This window comes from Calonectris borealis, chromosome 15, assembly GCF_964195595.1.
Source record: "Calonectris borealis chromosome 15, bCalBor7.hap1.2, whole genome shotgun sequence".
Taxonomy (NCBI): Eukaryota; Metazoa; Chordata; class Aves; order Procellariiformes; family Procellariidae; genus Calonectris; species Calonectris borealis.
This window is the reverse complement of record NC_134326.1, coordinates 22,873,293-22,889,212: the sequence shown is the minus strand read 5'-3', so window position 1 is coordinate 22,889,212 and position 15,920 is coordinate 22,873,293. Positions and strand designations below refer to the sequence as shown.

Sequence of the window (15,920 nt, the reverse complement as noted above, 5' to 3'; positions counted from 1 at the left end):
CCATTGGCTGGCGGCCGGTGAGGGGGCGGGGGCGGGCGGTGCGTGACGTCAGGGCGCTGCGCAGCGCGGCCGGCGGCTATTTATAGGCTCGGCGGGTCGCTGCGCAGAAGGAGCGAGCAGGCGGGCCGGGCCGGCGGTGTATCGCGCCTCATCGCCCCGGCAGCGGGGAAAAAGCGGCCGCGCAGCCCCGATCCGCCTTCGCCGGAGCCTCCCTTCGGCGGCCGCTGAGCTTTTGTTTCCGTTTGCGCAGCGCCCGAGCGCCCCCACCGAGCTTTGTCTTCTCGCGGCCCCTGTGGGGAAGGCGCGGCCAAGATGGACCCTTGTCACACCGAGGAGACCGAGGGCGAGATCCCCGGCTTGGGTAAGGCCTGTGGCGGCGGGGGGGGAGGCGGCAGCGAGGGGGAAGCGGGGGGGGGGAGGGGTGGCCGGGCGCCGCGGGGGGGGGAGGGGCGACCGGTCACGCCCGATCCGGGCCCCGGCGCCGCCGAGCCCCCGCCTTGGCGCCTGCTGGCGGCGGGGCCGCGCACCGCGCTACCGGCGTGGCGCGGGGCGAGGGCGGCCCCGATGCGGGGGCCTGGCCCGGGCGGGTGGCGGTCTCGCGGCGCGGCCGCGTGCGCCGCTCCCCTCCCCCCCGCCGCCGCGTGCGTCGTGGCGGCCGCGGCGCTGCGGGACCTCGGGCGGGGGCGGTGCTCGGGGGCGGGGGCGGCGGCGGGCCGCGGTCCTGCCTCGGCCCCGGTGCCGGCGGCTGCTCCGCGCCTGCTGCCTGCCGGGGCCGTGTGGGGGGCGGGGGGGCCGTAAACAAGATACGGTTAAATTACAGTTTATTGCAGGTGTGACCCTTGCGAGTACGGTAACGCCCCTCCTTAAGTAGCGTAAATCTGTGAAAGCAGCCATTCAATAAAGCAGAAGTTGGAAGTAAACGTTTCCAGACGCCATAACAGTCTCGTCTGAAAATGGTGAACTATGCCAGTTATTGCAAAACAGCCCTGCGCAGCGCCTGCTATCTCTGCTGACGGGGCTGTCAGCTGCTGATAACCGGTTAGCTCCTCTGTTGTTAAAGCCAGTTATTAGTCAATTTTATTTTGAAATCTTTATTAAACAGCAGAGAACATACAGAGTACATTATCAAAGCACCCACTATTTATTCGTTTTAACTATTCAGAAAATTCTATCAAAACGCACACAGGTCAAACAAGCAAAAAAAAAACCCAAAGCATATTTTGCACTTCAATCTTGCCTTAAAATAAGCTACACAGGTACTGCGTTCAGTTAAAGTAAATTGTCTAGGAACACACTAATTATTAGGTTTAACTCTTGAACTTCAGGGGCTTGTCATTCAAATTAATTTTCATCTTCTTAAGAAGTCAGGAAAGACTTGACCTGTGAAAACAAAAAGCATATATATTTGATGCATTAAAAGAAAAGCTAAGTCATTAGGCTTTTCCCTTCCTTTCTTTCTTGGGGAACAAATGGTTTGTTGCTCTACAGTTTCCAGGGCTGTTGTGCCTCCACATACAATTTGTGACCTGAAATGCTTTTCAGTATAGCAGATGGCTGTGAACCCAAGATCTGTAAGTTAGTACTAGGTAGAACTGAGTAACTTAATTACTCAAAAATACCAAGTACTTATGAAAGGTAGCTTCTGGAATGCTTTAATGTTACTTCATTAAAGAAAAATGAATTTTCCTTCATTAGGTAGTTCCTTCCTAGGAAGAGAGAGATTGAAGATTAGGCCAAAGATCCGGTAGCACTTTGGGCATGGTCCTGTACGCCCTGCCTCAAGCTGAAAGTAGAGCTGACGTTTTTGTATGCTGGATGGTGAAGGGAGTTAAGTGGAGACAGCACTGGTGGCCTTTCAGTGGGGCAAGTTAAAAGAAAGCATGTATGAGTCTGGCTCATAACTCTGAGCTGTTAATTGCTGGTTTCCATGAGGATATAACTTAACAACAAATACCTCCACAACTGAACATTGTGCTCCCCTCCTCAGTTTATACAGAGCTATTTAATTGGGAGAATTAGGCTTGGCTTGAAGGAGTCATTCTTCAGTAATCTCAAATTGCTGACCCAGAACAAGATGGAGAAAATGGTTTATATGGTTTGATAGGAGGGCACTTCTTTCCATCCTACAACAATAGTCTTGTTGGGGCAGTGGGGGAGAGGAAGGTTAAAGTGTCCCAGTGAGTGAAATAAGTAATGTTACAGCTCTGCTTGGAGGGTTGGGGATGGGCCCCATGCCTTTAAGAATTAGAAGGTGGGGTTTTTTTTGCTGTGGACTGGGCACACAGCACATTGCTCCAGCAGAAGAATTTCTTTGGGCATTTGCTTCCCAAGTCTTGCCTTTCCTTGGAATTAGTAAACACCATTTTGACTCAAATGACCTATTTATTACCACCTTGTTTCCTCAAATGGCTGTTGACTCCCCCTCCCAACTCTACTTAGAAGTGTCACTTCATGCATTTAGAACTATGTGCAAAGTTCAGCTATCTCTGCACTTGTCAGATGTGTTCTGCTTTGTCCAGGAAGAGCCTAGGTCTCTAGAATGCAAAGGGGCATAAATAGCTCTAAGCTGACTTCAGGATTTTTCTAAAGACATCATGGCTGACATGAATTGGACAGTATCATTCTGTGAACTGTTTAGTGAACAGTATGGCAGTGCAGGCTTGGCAGAGTAAGTCTGACTACTCCAGCTGCTGTGTACTCGCATCCCCCACAATTGTCCCTCTTTAAAAACAACCAGTTTTCCCTTGGATTGTGAGGATAGTGAGGTGGGGTTAAATGTTGTTTTTTTTTGGAGGAAAGCAAAAAGCCTTTTCTGCACCCATGGAGCTTCCAAAGTCTGAAGGAGACTGACTGCACTAGCCCCAAACTAGTACTTACCACAAATTTCAAGAGTGTAAATTGATAACTTACAGCTGTTACTGCAGAAGAAAAGCAGATGAGGAAATATTTAACACTTACCTTATCAATCAGGTACTCCTGTTTAATCTTGTCATTCTTAAAATCTTCATTAACATCCAAAACTAGAATGGGAATCTCTTTAAGGTTCTCAAAATCAACTCTGTTAAGTAGAAGAACACACGAGTAAAAATGGTATAAAGTACTGTGTATAAAACAATTTAGCTCTTCCAGTTGCTTTCCAAGTCATCCTAAGGGTGCAGCATGACTCAGATTAGCACATGCACCTGAGATGTTAATGCTGGTGCCCATGACTTAAGTATAAAGCCCAAGTCAAGTCTGTCCTTAATTGCTCTTGTATAACCCAGTCAACATTGTATCACCATAACTTTAATGTATTTCACAAATCTGGCCTTTTAATATCTATTTTTATTCTACAAGTTGGGGGGGGGTAATTTATGCTTCTTACCTTACTTTCCTTTACCTCATTCTTTTTGTTGTGGAATCAGTTATCAGGAAATGTGATTTTTGACAAGAGGGACCATTTTTTAAAAAAACAACTTGCCCTGTGTCTCCCCCACCCCTTTCCAGTTAACTGCTAATCCTTTTACTAAGATGCAGTTTCAAAGCTTCCTTTGGTGGAGATGACCTCTTTAACAGGTTATAAGACTGGTATTTAAAATGGCTTGGAGATAAGCAAGACCATTTTGGCTACAGGTTAGGAGCGGATGGGAGCAGAAGTTGTGAAACTGGATGTATTGTTCTCTTAAAGCAGTAGTTCTTCTCTCTTCCTATGCGTGAAAAGTATTTCTAAAATGCAGTAAGTATACTGAACAACATTCTTAACTTGTGTTTGCAGACTTAAGTGTTCCTATGAAAAATACAGGAAATGCTTGCTCACAAGTTTGGAACGAGTACACAATATAAAAGTTCCCAAAATTCCACAATATGCAGTGCCTTCTTGTCTCCTAAGCATTTAGGTCATCCTACATGAAGCTTAGGAAAGTAGATGTGACTGATAACGTACTTTTCCTGGAATTGTTATGCTTCCCATTCAGTAGAGTATTTCAGGCTCCTCTAGGGGAAAATCTAAAGTCTGTGTTCACATTTAGAGATTCCTTACATGGGAAGGAAGTTGGGGGGGTGAAGGTATGCAGAGATCATTTTGTTGCTGACTGGGTTTCTTGTGTGTAATAGTACCTGCCAAAAGCTTTTCTGATTATTGTTTATTTTGAAGCTTGGATTAATATTTAAACCCTCTTGAAATGTAGTCAGCCTAGTTTAAAGGTAGTTGGGACCTTGCCCTCCCTTACATTGGAACTGGAAGCTGCTTAGTAGATAACTTATATGATCGGCCACTCGAACACAGTCTCAACTCTGTCCTATTCCTGTGCACTTCCAGTTAACAAAATTCATATCCTTGCTGGAGTTAGAGCTACACAGCTTTCTAGTTGAAGCTAATGCTTAACAAAGGCTTTAAATTAAATGAAGTTCCCATCTCTTGGCAATTTTTACTTCCCTGCCAACAGATGACCTTCCCTCTGCATATAACCTAGAGTAATCATCTCTGGGCCAAGAAACCTGGAGTGGGTCTAAAGATAAGTCCCTCCAACTGTGCCTGAGTGAAGCTAGACTTAGACCTTAGTTTTATCCCTAATCAACTTTAGCATAAGGTAGGAAAGAGCCTTGCCTGTAAGTTGAAACTGCCTGCAGAAAATGGGTTCGTACCTCATAGTCCTTTCGTGCAGCCAAGTTTCATGTTTATAGTGGAGGTTTTCCAAATACTCAAGCTCAATTCCTTGCTCCTCTTCTCTTCCCCTCATCTGTAGCCTTTCCATGCATTTCTGGAAAAAAAAGTACAAGCCTGGACATTAATCATGTGTTGAAGGCTAAATCAGCTAAACAGATCAAGTGGTCCTTAAATCAGAAGGACTAATGCTAGACATTAGTGAGCATTAACTTTAAATGCTTGGCTGAATGTACATGAGTTAAATCTAGAGTAACTTTTCTTAAAAAAAACCTGAACTTCAGCCACTTTAGCTAGAGGTCAGTAGTTCTTATTAAAAGATTATCTTAACTTCAATTCAGGACTGTATGGGAAGGGAAGTCAAACTGGATTCAGTTCAATTTCAGCCTTGGATCCTTACTGAGAGCGGTGGGTGCTAGCAACTGTAGCATCTGCTGACATCAGAATATTAGCTCAGAAGGAAGGGTTTTTAATTTGGTCTCTGAATGAAATTTGAATTTATGATAGGCTTCCTGTTACATTGGGGGTGGGGGGAGCTAATTTGGTGTTAGTCACTGAAGTATAAAGTCATGAATACTTAGGGTTTTGTACCCTTTTAAGCTCCTGGAAACTGAAGTTGGAGCTGAAATATTTTCATCTTTAGTGAACATACCTGTGGTGTGGTTCTTAGGTAGATCATGCCATCCAGTTCTATATCTGATTCAAACTGATTCAAAAGCCACGTGTGCCAGTCCTGATAAATGGCCCACTCTGTTTCATTAATGTTTCCAGACTCAAACAGGTTAGAAGCGAATACATATCTGCAATGAAAGACATCAGTCTCATGCCAGGAATGACCAAAGTGAACTAAAACACTTCTCGTTAGAATCAGAATCATGGTACTGAAAAAAAAAAAAAGGCTGCCTAATCTTACATCCATAAAGTACTCTTAATACCATCCAGTTCTCACCTGTTGAATCAAACCTGCTTATTGCAGATACTAGTTTAATACCAAGTGTTGCTGCAGCTCCATGTCTTTGAGCGTAAAGACCTGGAGCTTTTAATCTGAACTCTTGTTGCACTGAGAGTAATTACCTGTCACTGTACACAGATCTCTCAAAAAATTGCACTGGATGTTCTGCTTCATGTAGCTTGGCTGAGACAGGTTTTAATTGTGCTCTTACTCGGCTCAAGCAAGCATAAGTCTGAAATGTATAAGCCCATCTTGTGGGTTTATCATACAGCATTTGAAGTAGATTTCCTCCACTTTTCTGAGATGTTGAAAGTTCCTAGGAGACAAGAGAGAGAACTTAATACCGGCATATTTGGAGGATTTTACTTCTTTTTCTCAATCCAGAATTCTGGTACATGGCCTTGGTCTTTTTTTTTTTTTAAAGGAAAATGCTTAGGCATAGGAATAAAGAGATTTCTTTCTCAGCTGATGGTAGCTTTTTTGCTTTTATGACAGCTGCTTTAGAATAGGTTGATCACTGAGTTCCAGACTTGAATGTGATTCCTGTGGAGGAGGGGTGGTTATTTGGAATATGCATTCCATAGTGTCTTCCTAAGTAGCCTTTACAAGTTTCCGAGTGTTTGGCCAGCTGGTATGATAGTGGGGATGACTGTGGATGCTCCAGACTTGGTGTAGTTCCAGCACACCTACCTCGTGTGCATCTTCAGCTGTCTGGATGTTGCACCACTTGGCGATGGGTTCAGGGATGATCTCCCACTCATCGCTGTGTTTCTCTAGTAGCCTGACAAACGTTGACTTCCCTGCAGCTGGAGGAGATTGGAAAAGCTCGCTGAGGGTGTAGACCAGACTGGCCTTGCTGACAGAGATACAGCAGTTGTGAGGCTTCCCGAGGAGGCTGCGGGCAGTGCCGCTGCGGCGTTCGAGGTGCCGAGCTGCACGGGACCCCGGGCAGGCTTTGGGCTGCTGGGAGCGGGACCAGGCGCTGGGGAAGGGCTGGCGGGGCCCCTGCGCGGGGGTAGCGCACCTTCCGAGGAACGGCCTCTAATCGCCAGCGCCAGCAGGCCGGGGCAGCCGATAAGGAGCCGGCGGGGCCGCGCCTCCATCTTAGGAGCAGGCTGGGGCGGGGCGTAGCGCGGCATTGTTCGGCGGAGGGGAGGGAGGCTGCCGCGCCTGCGCGGCGCTGGGGCCAGCGGGGCGCGGGGGAAGGCCGCTGCGCATGCGCGGCGCCGCGGGCGGCGAGCTGGCGCCGGCGGGCGGGTGGCGCAGTTGCGGGCTGGAGCGCCGCGCACGGGCGGGAGGCGGCCCCGCGCCTCGCGCGGTGCTGAGGCGCGGCCCTCGAGCAGGCGGGCAGTGCGCGCTCGCTCACGGGACGGGCGGAAGGGCCTCCGGAGCCCGCGGGGGACGGGAGGTTCAGTCTCTTAGAGCCCACCCACGCGGCGGGTAGCCGCCGACGGGGACGCCTGGCGCGTCCGGCGGGGCGGTGGCTGTGGACGTCGGGGTTCCCCTCCGCCGGCGATAGCGCCGATTCCCGAGGGTCGCCGGGAGCGACCCTCAGCCAGACCCCCCGCCTTCCTGTAGCGGTGGGCGGAAAAGGCCCCTCAGCCGCCCCCCTCCCAAAGCGTCTCCCCCGCCGTCCGTGCCACCGCAGGGCGGCCCAGGCCCAACCGCCACGGGCGCGAGCCCCGGCTCCCCTCCCCCGAGCTCACCGATGTTCCCCTCGATGGAAATCTTCCTGAGGCGCCTCTGGAAGCTGGAGTCGAGGGAGCTGGCGGGGCTGTGGCAGTGCCGCTTGGCCGGGGTGGACATGGCGGCGCCGAGCGGGAGCACACGGGGCCCCCGGCTGCTCCAGCCCACTTTAAGTCTCCCGCCAGCCGGTGGGCGGGATGGCCGCCTCCCGCCGACACTCCCCGGGCGGAGGCGGAGGCGCTGCCCACTCCCCGCCGCGGCGGGTTGCCGAGTGCTGCCTTCAGGGGCTTTAAAATCGGTGTTTAGCAAGTGAAATGAAGCAGAGCTGCTTTGTTCAGAAGGCTACCCTAAAACGGTTCCACTGACTGATTGGATTTGCATTAGCATAAACGAATTCTCCATGTTTGATTTACAGACACAAACTTTGAGAGCATCTTATTTTCTCTTCCCCTTTTTTTTTTTTTTCTTTTTCAGAAAGCCTCCAGCTTTGGGGGGGAGGTAGTTGTTAGTCATCTGGATTGATATCTGTTAAACTAAACATTTTATTTAGGTATGTGAGGGATGAGCCATGAGGATTTGCAGGCAGGCAGGCAGCGACATGCCTCTGTTTGGGGCTGTCAGTTAGTTCTGGTGCTGAGGGGAGAGGAAACACGCATGGATGAAGGGGAAGGTGCTGCTTCGCGGCTCCAAAATTCCAGTGTCAGTGTTGGCATGCTGGGGTTTTGTGGAGTCTGTTCAGCTCTTGGCATGGGTTCTCGATCACCTGTGTGGGCAACGGCCAGTTGAAACATGAACTGCTTGTTCTCTCCAGGTGGAGGAAGGGGGTGTAGGGTTCTTGGATGATAGTTAAATGCTCCATGGGTGCAGCTGTCTCAGGCTGTGCTGCTGCAGCTTTCCTGTAACTTGCTGTTGCCACTATAATGATGAGATTCAGGGTGAAATCTAGCTAGGTCTGGTGTGTTTGGAGGAGATGGGAGGGAGTTATATTTTCCTTTCTTTTATGATAATTGTGACCCATGTCTCTTCTTTCCCCATCTCCCACAAACACACCAGGCTTCAGTGACCGAAGCGAGCAGATTGTTTCACGTGGGGTAGCGTCAGCATTTGAAGCTGGTAAGTGCTAGTTCCCACACACCTCTCTGTTCAGCCAGACTCCTCGCTCTCCGTGCATCGGGGGGGCGAGTGTCGGTAGCGGGGACCGGCCCCCCGCGCCCAGTGGCGGCCCCGGGCGGGGCGGGGGGGCGGCCTCCGGGGCATGCGCAGTGTGGAGAGCGGCGCTGAGAGGCGCATGCGCGCAAGCCCGACCCGCGCTCGGCGCGGGAGTCAGCGCCGTGGCTTTGTTCAGAGGGGTAGGCAGGCGACGCATGCGCACAAACTGCGGGGGGTGGTGGAGGAAGAACATAGACTAGCGAGGACGCATGCGCAACCTGGCGGGGGCGGCGCGGGGAGCGTTTGCGTAGCGGGTGTGTGTCCCGGGGCGGCGGAGCGCAGTGGTACTACAGAGCATGCGCAGTTGGGGCCTGCGGGGGCGGGGCAGGAGCCCGCCGGGTGTGACGCGCACGCGCCCCGCGCCTCGCGCTCAGCCAGGCCGCAGCCCCTCTCGGGAGCGGTGAGCGGCGCGGGCCTTCCGCGCTCCTCGGCGGCCGCCCGCCACACGCCGCTCTCCGGCCGGCCGCGGGCGCTGTGCGCGTCGACGGGGACCGCACGTCGTCGGGGCCTCCAGGGCGGTGTCTGGGGCCGGGGTTCTTTGTGCGGCGGAAGGCCCGGCCCAGCGGAAGCGGGAGTACCCGCCGCCATTTCCTAGCGCGCTCTCGCCACAGGCTCGCCCGCTCGCTGCCGCCTGACTGGGACTAGGCGCTCTCCGGACAGCGGATCAGGCTCGGAGCCCTAGAACCACCGCGGAGCCCCACCATGTGTGCGTGCGGGGATGGGGGCTGGGCGCGGGCCGGGGGGGCGGGCCAGGCGTGCGCCGGGCGGGAGCGGCTCTGTGTGTGTGAGGCGGGCAGCGGTCCGAGGTAGAGGAGGCTCGGGGGTGGGTGGGCGCAGGCCGAGGGGGCCGCCGGGCGCTCTGAGGGTGTGCGGGTGGCGGCCGTGCAGTGCGGCATCTCAAAGGGCCTGCTTTCGTCTTCTCCAGCAACCACAGAAGCTGAGGCGGAGCCGAGCCTCACCCCCAATGTGATGCTCAACACGGAGAGCAGCGAGGGATATGTGGTGAAAGTCAGGGGGCTGCCTTGGTCCTGCTCCACCGAGGAGGTGCAGAGGTTTTTCTCCGGTAAGCAAAGCTATGGGGTAGGGGTCTGGGAGAGGGGCTGGGCTCTGTTGTCAATTCTGGGCTCCTCCTGGGGGACGCTATGGCAGTGGGAATGCTGCAGTGAGCAGTTTCAGAAAGCATTCAGGGCACTTCAGTACCTAATGAAGTTTGCAACGCAACAAGTGCCTCAGCTAGGATGCAGTATGGAAGGCTATGGTTTTACTAGCAGGAACTAGGCACAAAGGAACTTACTCTGCGACTTGCTGGGATAACCACAACTACCTTAGCTTCTTGAGCAGCCAAAAGAGATAAGCTCCCGTTTTAAAGAAAACTTCAGAATTCTTGAACTAAATCAGGTTAGTTCTTGGTGCTGCCCTAATAGAGTCTCTGGCGTTAAGTGTTCAGTGTGTTGTGTCCTTCCCCCAAATTATAGCATCCTGCAGTAATAAATAGTGGTGATAAATGTATGCTTTCTTTAGTGACTGGAGTTTTAAAACTGCTTCAGGAGTTGGGCGTATTGGACTTGGTTCTGATTTAGTTCATTATGCTTACACTGGTTGTTACTCCTTATTTCACTTCATGCTGATGAGAAAGTCTAAGTCAGTTACGATCAAAAGCAAGTAGAGCATTCAACTTGACTTGAGGCAGCAAAGCTTTGAAAATAGAGAGCTAGTTTGCATTTATCCTTAATGTTTTGCTAATCTTCAGACTTGACAAGAAGGGTAACTTCATTTTAGTTAGTCCCTTAGTTTATTGGTCACTGTAAAAGTTATAACTATAAGAAAACTGCTGGTTTTATTGTCTTGATATAACTTGATAGTTGTTGTTTTTTTCCTTTTAAACGTTTCACATATTCTAAAAGTCACAGTGTTCCTGTAATAATTCCTTCTGGCCTTCCTGTTTCTTTTCCAGATTGCAAAATTCTAAACGGGGCTTTGGGTATCCGTTTCATCTACACCAGGGAGGGCAGACCGAGTGGAGAAGCATTTGCTGAACTTGAATCTGAGGAGGATGTGAAACTGGCACTGAAAAAAGACAGAGAAACAATGGGACACAGATATGTCGAAGGTTTGACTCAGTTGGACTAGTAACTGACTAAACGTGTTTGTGCTTGATGGGTTTTTGGTTAATTGCTTTTCTGTCTCTTAAAAATGCATGTGAAAGGACAAATGGACTTGTATATCACAAGTTGACTAGTTTCGAGGCAAATGGCTTTTAAAACTGTTGTTTATTCCAGAATGCATTAATTCTAAGTGCCTTTTACAGTTTTCAAGTCAAACAACGTTGAAATGGATTGGGTTCTGAAGCATACTGGTCCCAACAGCCCTGATACGGCTAATGATGGTTTTGTACGTCTTAGAGGACTCCCATTTGGCTGTAGTAAAGAAGAAATTGTACAGTTTTTTTCAGGTATGTGGGATAAAAGTAGTAGCTGTAGTACTATTGGTTTATGCTAAAAAAAAAAAAAAAAAAACAAACCACCACGGACTGCCCAGTAGTACTTCCAAGAGTATACTGATGGGTATTAAAAGTAAATAAGCAGTTCTTCATTAGTTATCTGGGCTTGAGGGATCAATTCCTAAAGTACTTGTTTGTTAAATAATTGAGGGAACTCCAAAAAGCTGCTCTAACTTACACTTAGCGGCACGTACTGTTTCAAGTAAGGATAGCAGAAAACAAGTGTCTTGCTTTCTAAATTAAAAAGAACAACTCGGATGGGAGGGTATTTCCACCCACAGTCTTAGCTGGTCCACGCTGTTGAGTGAAGGATGTAGAACACCCTTACTGCTGGGCTCAGTACAAGGAGCAGGATCTGAGGAAGGGCATCCATCGTGCCCATGATTTCTTATAAACATAGATGTAGTATTGAGTAAGATTCCAGAAAAAAACAACTTGCTGAACTCTACCCAAGTACAGATCTCCTCTCTCCCCACTCCCCTTCCTAGGGGGAAAAAAGCCCCTTGATGTTGTCTGGCCTAAAGTTTTTATGGATGAAGAGATAATGCCTTGTATTGACTCATTCTCACTTTCTTGCAGCTGTTGTATGTTTTAGGAACTGGAATACTATTGTAAATGCCTAAGAATGAAATCTGTTAATTTATCTAGCATTTAACTTGGTAGTATTTTCAAAGTAGTAGATTTCTAAATGTGAGTGTTAAAATTAGCTGGAATGTTTTGCTATAACAAGATATGATTGAGCTTACTGTTTTGCTTTAAAATACAGTAGAAATATTTCCAATTTTACAACTTCAGAACTTGTTTTTTGTTTTCTGAATCAGTAATACGTTGTGAACAAGAGCAATTCCTAAGCATGTGCGTTTTAAGTTGTTTCTTTCTTACATGGTTAAGTGATTCAAGCTTTAAAAACTGTTAATGTGCTTAATATACAAAATGTGCCTCTTCTGTTCAGAAACTAATACTTTTGAAATTACTTCATGATTTTTTCTTAATTGAGCACTCCTAAAGATAAAATTAATGCTGAAACTTAATGTTTGCATAAGACTAATTATTTTACCTGAGTGAATTCTAGTAAAAATACTTGTGTTATATAAAGCTGTTTAACTTGCTGTGTTTGAATTTAAGTTATCTTAAAAAGTTCATCTTAAATGCTTTCACAGAATTGAAGAGGTTTGTAATAATATGTGAACTTCTTAATGCACCCTGCATTAGATGCTTTATCTGAGGAGTTGTCCGTGACACTCAGAACGTTTCTGTGCTCTGCAGGGTGGGTTAAGAATGTAAACTGAATGGTATGTGATCGTGGATCTCTTTTTGTTGACATGTTTTTTCTTCTAGTGTTCTAGAATCAACATACCATTCACTTACAAGTGTTAAAATTCTGGTGTATTTAAAGCTATAAGAAAAACTCATGACTGGGCTTGTGATGTTAATATTGCCCCCCTACTGGGGTTATTTGTCCTTGGGTTGAAGGGTTGGAAATCGTGCCAAATGGGATAACATTGCCGGTGGACTTCCAGGGGAGGAGTACGGGGGAGGCCTTCGTGCAGTTTGCTTCACAGGAAATAGCTGAAAAGGCTCTAAAGAAACACAAGGAAAGAATAGGGCACAGGTGGGGATGGATGGTTGGTTGGCTCTGTCACTTTTCTTATGGTAAACAATTAAATCCATATTCTCTCTTCTGAAAGTGTTAACATCTGAATGGCAGTGGTACTTTGGTCTCTAACTCTGTGATAAGTAAAGGGTATTGCTAATGTGCGTCTGGCACAGACTGTTTGGATCTACCCAAAATGAAAGATAAAATTGGGCTAAGCTTAAGTGTGCTTTGGAAACTTGGTAGTGCTGGAGGAATGCAAAACTGATAGCTTGAAAGCGACGAAGTTGAGAGACTATGGCTTTAACTTCTCAAATAGCACCAATTATGCCTTTAGCTCTAAAGACACGCACAGTACTGTTATTACCATAAGAAAATGTGATACTTTCTAAACTTGTTTTATAAGTTGAAATGTAACAAATTTTCTTACTGTATTAATCTTCAATGTAATAAGCATAGCTTTCAAGAAATTGTCACAAAGGGTTTTTATTCTATTTTACTTGTGACTATTTTTCATTGAAGCATGCACTTTTTGCCTATGCTGAATCACTGAAGCATAGGCTGGGTTCACGAGCACATGCAGAGCTTTTTGTAGCATCCTGATGGGTTAAAATCTTGGCGGAGGCCAGGTTTTTAACCCTCTGTTTACATTGCCACATGAGCAAAACAGTGCTGAGTTGAGCGGACGTCAGTCCCTCCTACGTTTTTTGACTAACACTTTAAATTGGGGGGAGGAGGGTGGGGAATCAATACTGCTCCCCCGCCCTTAAGGTTGGGATACTGTGAAGTATGAGGAGCATGTAAACCCTTCAGTAATTGTAATTTCTTGAAAATACACTGATTTGAAAGTAACGTAGTGCTTATAATAGTATGTCATTGCCTACATAATGTAAAGAAACCTGGCTTAAAATACACTGCCAGTTTCGAGGCTATGACAAAATGGCTTGTTGTAATGTAAAGTTGTGAGGTATCTGTGGAAGGAATGAAAGACTGACTTCGTTCTGTGGAAACACTTCTAGGTACATTGAGATCTTCAAGAGTAGTCGAGCAGAAGTGCGCACTCACTACGACCCTCCACGCAAGCTGTTGGCCATGCAGAGACCCGGTCCTTACGACAGACCTGGTCTTACGCGGGGATATAACAGTCTTGGTAGAGGAAGTAGCTTGGAAAGAATGAGGCGTGGAGCTTACGGAGGGGGTAAGTATGCGAAGTCCAAGAGGGAGCTGCTCATCTGAGAAGCAGCAACACTTGGACCTGGTAGTGTCTTCCCTGCTTTGTAGCTACTGGTTTGTATATGTCCTCGGCTTTATTTCTCCTAGAAGAGACAGAACTTTCTCATGCTAGTTGTCTGCAGTGTGTTCGTGTACCTTTGGATCTTTCTGTGGTTGAAATGAACATGTTGTCCAATCTATTTATAGGTTATGGAGGTTATGATGACTACAATGGGTATAATGATGGCTATGGTTTTGGTTCTGATAGATTTGGAAGAGGTAAGATCTCTCTAATAGGAATAGTAACTGAACTTTCAATATGTCTCAAAAGAAACTAAAATACATCTGAAAGACCTAGAATGGACTCTTTTCTCTGCAGGAATGTCGGACCACAGATACGGCGACGGGGGATCCACCTTCCAGAGCACGACTGGCCACTGCGTCCACATGAGAGGTCTGCCTTACAGAGCTACGGAGAACGACATCTATAACGTGAGTTCCAAATCTGCCCTTAAGTGCATGGCTTTAAGATTCTGTGATTGTTGCTGGACGCGTCAACTGCACCGCAGTTTCCTTTAGAGAAAACGGCTTGCTGTAAAACTGAACTGTTGCATTGGTGCGTTTTAATCTGTGTGACTATTTCGTACGTAGTTCTTCTCACCTCTGAACCCTGTAAGAGTACACATCGAGATCGGGCCAGATGGCAGAGTGACCGGAGAGGCGGACGTTGAATTTGCTACTCATGAGGATGCAGTGGCCGCTATGTCCAAAGACAAAGCAAATATGCGTAAGTACGACTGTTTGGAATACGTGGCTTTGGGGAAAATACAGCACTGCAGTGTAGTGCATCTGCTGTAATGTAATGCCAAAGGTTTTATTGCAGCCTTACTTGCAGCGAGGCAAACTGTGCGTGGGTTTGGTGTGAAATGCTCTAATGGCAAAACTTTCTTCTTCCAGAACACAGATATGTAGAACTCTTCTTGAATTCTACAGCAGGAGGAAGTGGTGGTGCCTATGGCAGTCAAATGATGGGAGCAATGGGTATGTGTAAACAGTCTAACTGCGCTTTTGAACAAGCACTTGATATTTAAGGAAGCTGGCTAATGTTATACAGCTCCTGCTTATTCTATGCCTGGCATAAAAACTGAAATTCAACATTCTGTCTTAATCACACAGTCAAGGAATCGGAAGGGGTAGTCCAAGATTGGAACACTAGCACATTGCCAGGTATATAAACCTTTTGGGAATACATTCGAATAATTAATAGGTTGAATAAGCTGTGGTGCTGAGTGTGGTGTGCGTGGGGGAATGAGCGGCTCCTGGGAGCGTGGTGGTGTGGAAGCGAGGCGGGAGATGCCTGTCCTTTTACTCTCCTTCCCCCTCCCTTTGTTGGAGACCAGAACATCGTCTGGCGATGGAGGATGTATCTGCTGCACGTGACCTGCCATTCAAGCCTGGTCTTGGTGGTGAGGGAAAACCCATTTGGAATTTGGAGAAACTGTCTGAATCGCTGTAGCAAACTCCAGAATTATTTGAAAATCTAAAATGCGCGTTTGCAACACAAGTCTGAAGCCACTGTTGTGGCTATATAGCAGATACCCTTCTTGATACCTGGCTTCTCTGGTTTCTTAGAGATTAAGATGGTGGGTGGTTTTGGGGCATTTCTTTCTTGGGGGGGGGTGTGTGTGTGCACGTGTGTAGATACGCTGCTGCTTTTATAGTACTTTAATTACAAAATGTTTGAAGACTAATGCTGATACTTGAACTACAGAAGAGTTTTGTGGGAGCATAGGCAAGTGATGAGGTGAAGAGCAGTAGTTAGTAAGCTTAAGTACAGGGCTCCTGTAGCGCCGCTATGATGCGCAGCCAGTCTGGAAGAGCAGTAAGTCTGTCAGGACTGCGTACAAAGGAGTGACTCGTTAAAGAGTCGGCGTGCCTCCTGAGGGGCTGGGTGCTGTCATGGGCAGCGCTCTTGCGTGAGGTGACTTAGAGCCAAGTGTACGTCTCTGGGCGTGTGTATTACACACGGTAGCAGATTGATCCTGCTAGGTATAGTGCATAGAAACGGCAAAAGTAAACCCTTACAGCAAGTGCTTGAGAATCGCGAGCACTTGCTGTAACTCTT

The 15,920-nt window shown here is 47.9% G+C and overlaps 2 protein-coding genes across 24 annotated transcripts in view; one reads left to right on the top strand and one right to left on the bottom strand.

Moving 5' to 3' along the window:
• The first annotated feature begins 49 nt into the window (after nucleotides 1-49).
• The window catches only part of HNRNPH1 (heterogeneous nuclear ribonucleoprotein H1), a 17,536-nt gene continuing 1,665 nt past the window's right edge, over nucleotides 50-15,920 (top strand). For 4 of the 22 annotated variants that reach the window (XM_075164705.1, XM_075164709.1, XM_075164707.1 and 1 more), the window contains exons 1-12: nucleotides 93-361; nucleotides 8,334-8,393; nucleotides 9,415-9,552; nucleotides 10,444-10,599; nucleotides 10,798-10,941; nucleotides 12,463-12,601; nucleotides 13,603-13,781; nucleotides 14,003-14,074; nucleotides 14,154-14,287; nucleotides 14,447-14,582; nucleotides 14,753-14,836; nucleotides 14,972-15,022. In XM_075164705.1, the coding sequence (XP_075020806.1) occupies nucleotides 313-361; nucleotides 8,334-8,393; nucleotides 9,415-9,552; nucleotides 10,444-10,599; nucleotides 10,798-10,941; nucleotides 12,463-12,601; nucleotides 13,603-13,781; nucleotides 14,003-14,074; nucleotides 14,154-14,287; nucleotides 14,447-14,582; nucleotides 14,753-14,836; nucleotides 14,972-15,022 (1,342 nt within the window). In that variant the 5' untranslated portion in view covers nucleotides 93-312. Of the gene's footprint in view, nucleotides 362-8,333; nucleotides 8,394-9,100; nucleotides 9,196-9,414; nucleotides 9,553-10,443; nucleotides 10,600-10,797; nucleotides 10,942-12,462; nucleotides 12,602-13,602; nucleotides 13,782-14,002; nucleotides 14,075-14,153; nucleotides 14,288-14,446; nucleotides 14,583-14,752; nucleotides 14,837-14,971; nucleotides 15,023-15,920 lie in introns of those variants that run through there. The other 18 variants (XM_075164708.1, XM_075164719.1, XM_075164715.1 and 15 more) reach the window with 12 other exon arrangements.
• On the bottom strand, nucleotides 1,119-8,054 carry LOC142088878 (deoxycytidine kinase 2). Of its 2 annotated transcripts, XM_075164730.1 has the most exons (7): nucleotides 7,301-8,054; nucleotides 6,285-6,400; nucleotides 5,717-5,910; nucleotides 5,295-5,442; nucleotides 4,624-4,739; nucleotides 2,959-3,058; nucleotides 1,119-1,380 (listed from the first exon to the last, which is right to left on the bottom strand). In XM_075164730.1, exons 1-7 carry the CDS (start codon nucleotides 7,398-7,400, stop codon nucleotides 1,357-1,359), a joined length of 798 nt encoding a protein of 265 aa, XP_075020831.1. In that variant the 5' UTR covers nucleotides 7,401-8,054; the 3' UTR covers nucleotides 1,119-1,356. The 2 variants fall into 2 exon arrangements, with proteins under 2 accessions (XP_075020831.1, XP_075020830.1); XM_075164729.1 differs by lacking the exon at nucleotides 1,119-1,380 and having other exon boundaries at nucleotides 2,529-3,058.

Coding starts and splice junctions, on each gene's coding strand:
- LOC142088878 (XM_075164729.1), bottom strand. CDS start 7,400: ATGTCCACCCCGGCCAAGCGGCACTGCCACAGCCCCGCCAGCTCCCTC. Junction 5,443..5,716: donor AGATCTGTGTACAGTGACAG/GTAATTACTCTC, acceptor CTTTCATTGCAG/ATATGTATTCGCTTCTAACC. Junction 3,059..4,623: donor CTGCACGAAAGGACTATGAG/GTACGAACCCAT, acceptor TCTACTTAACAG/AGTTGATTTTGAGAACCTTA.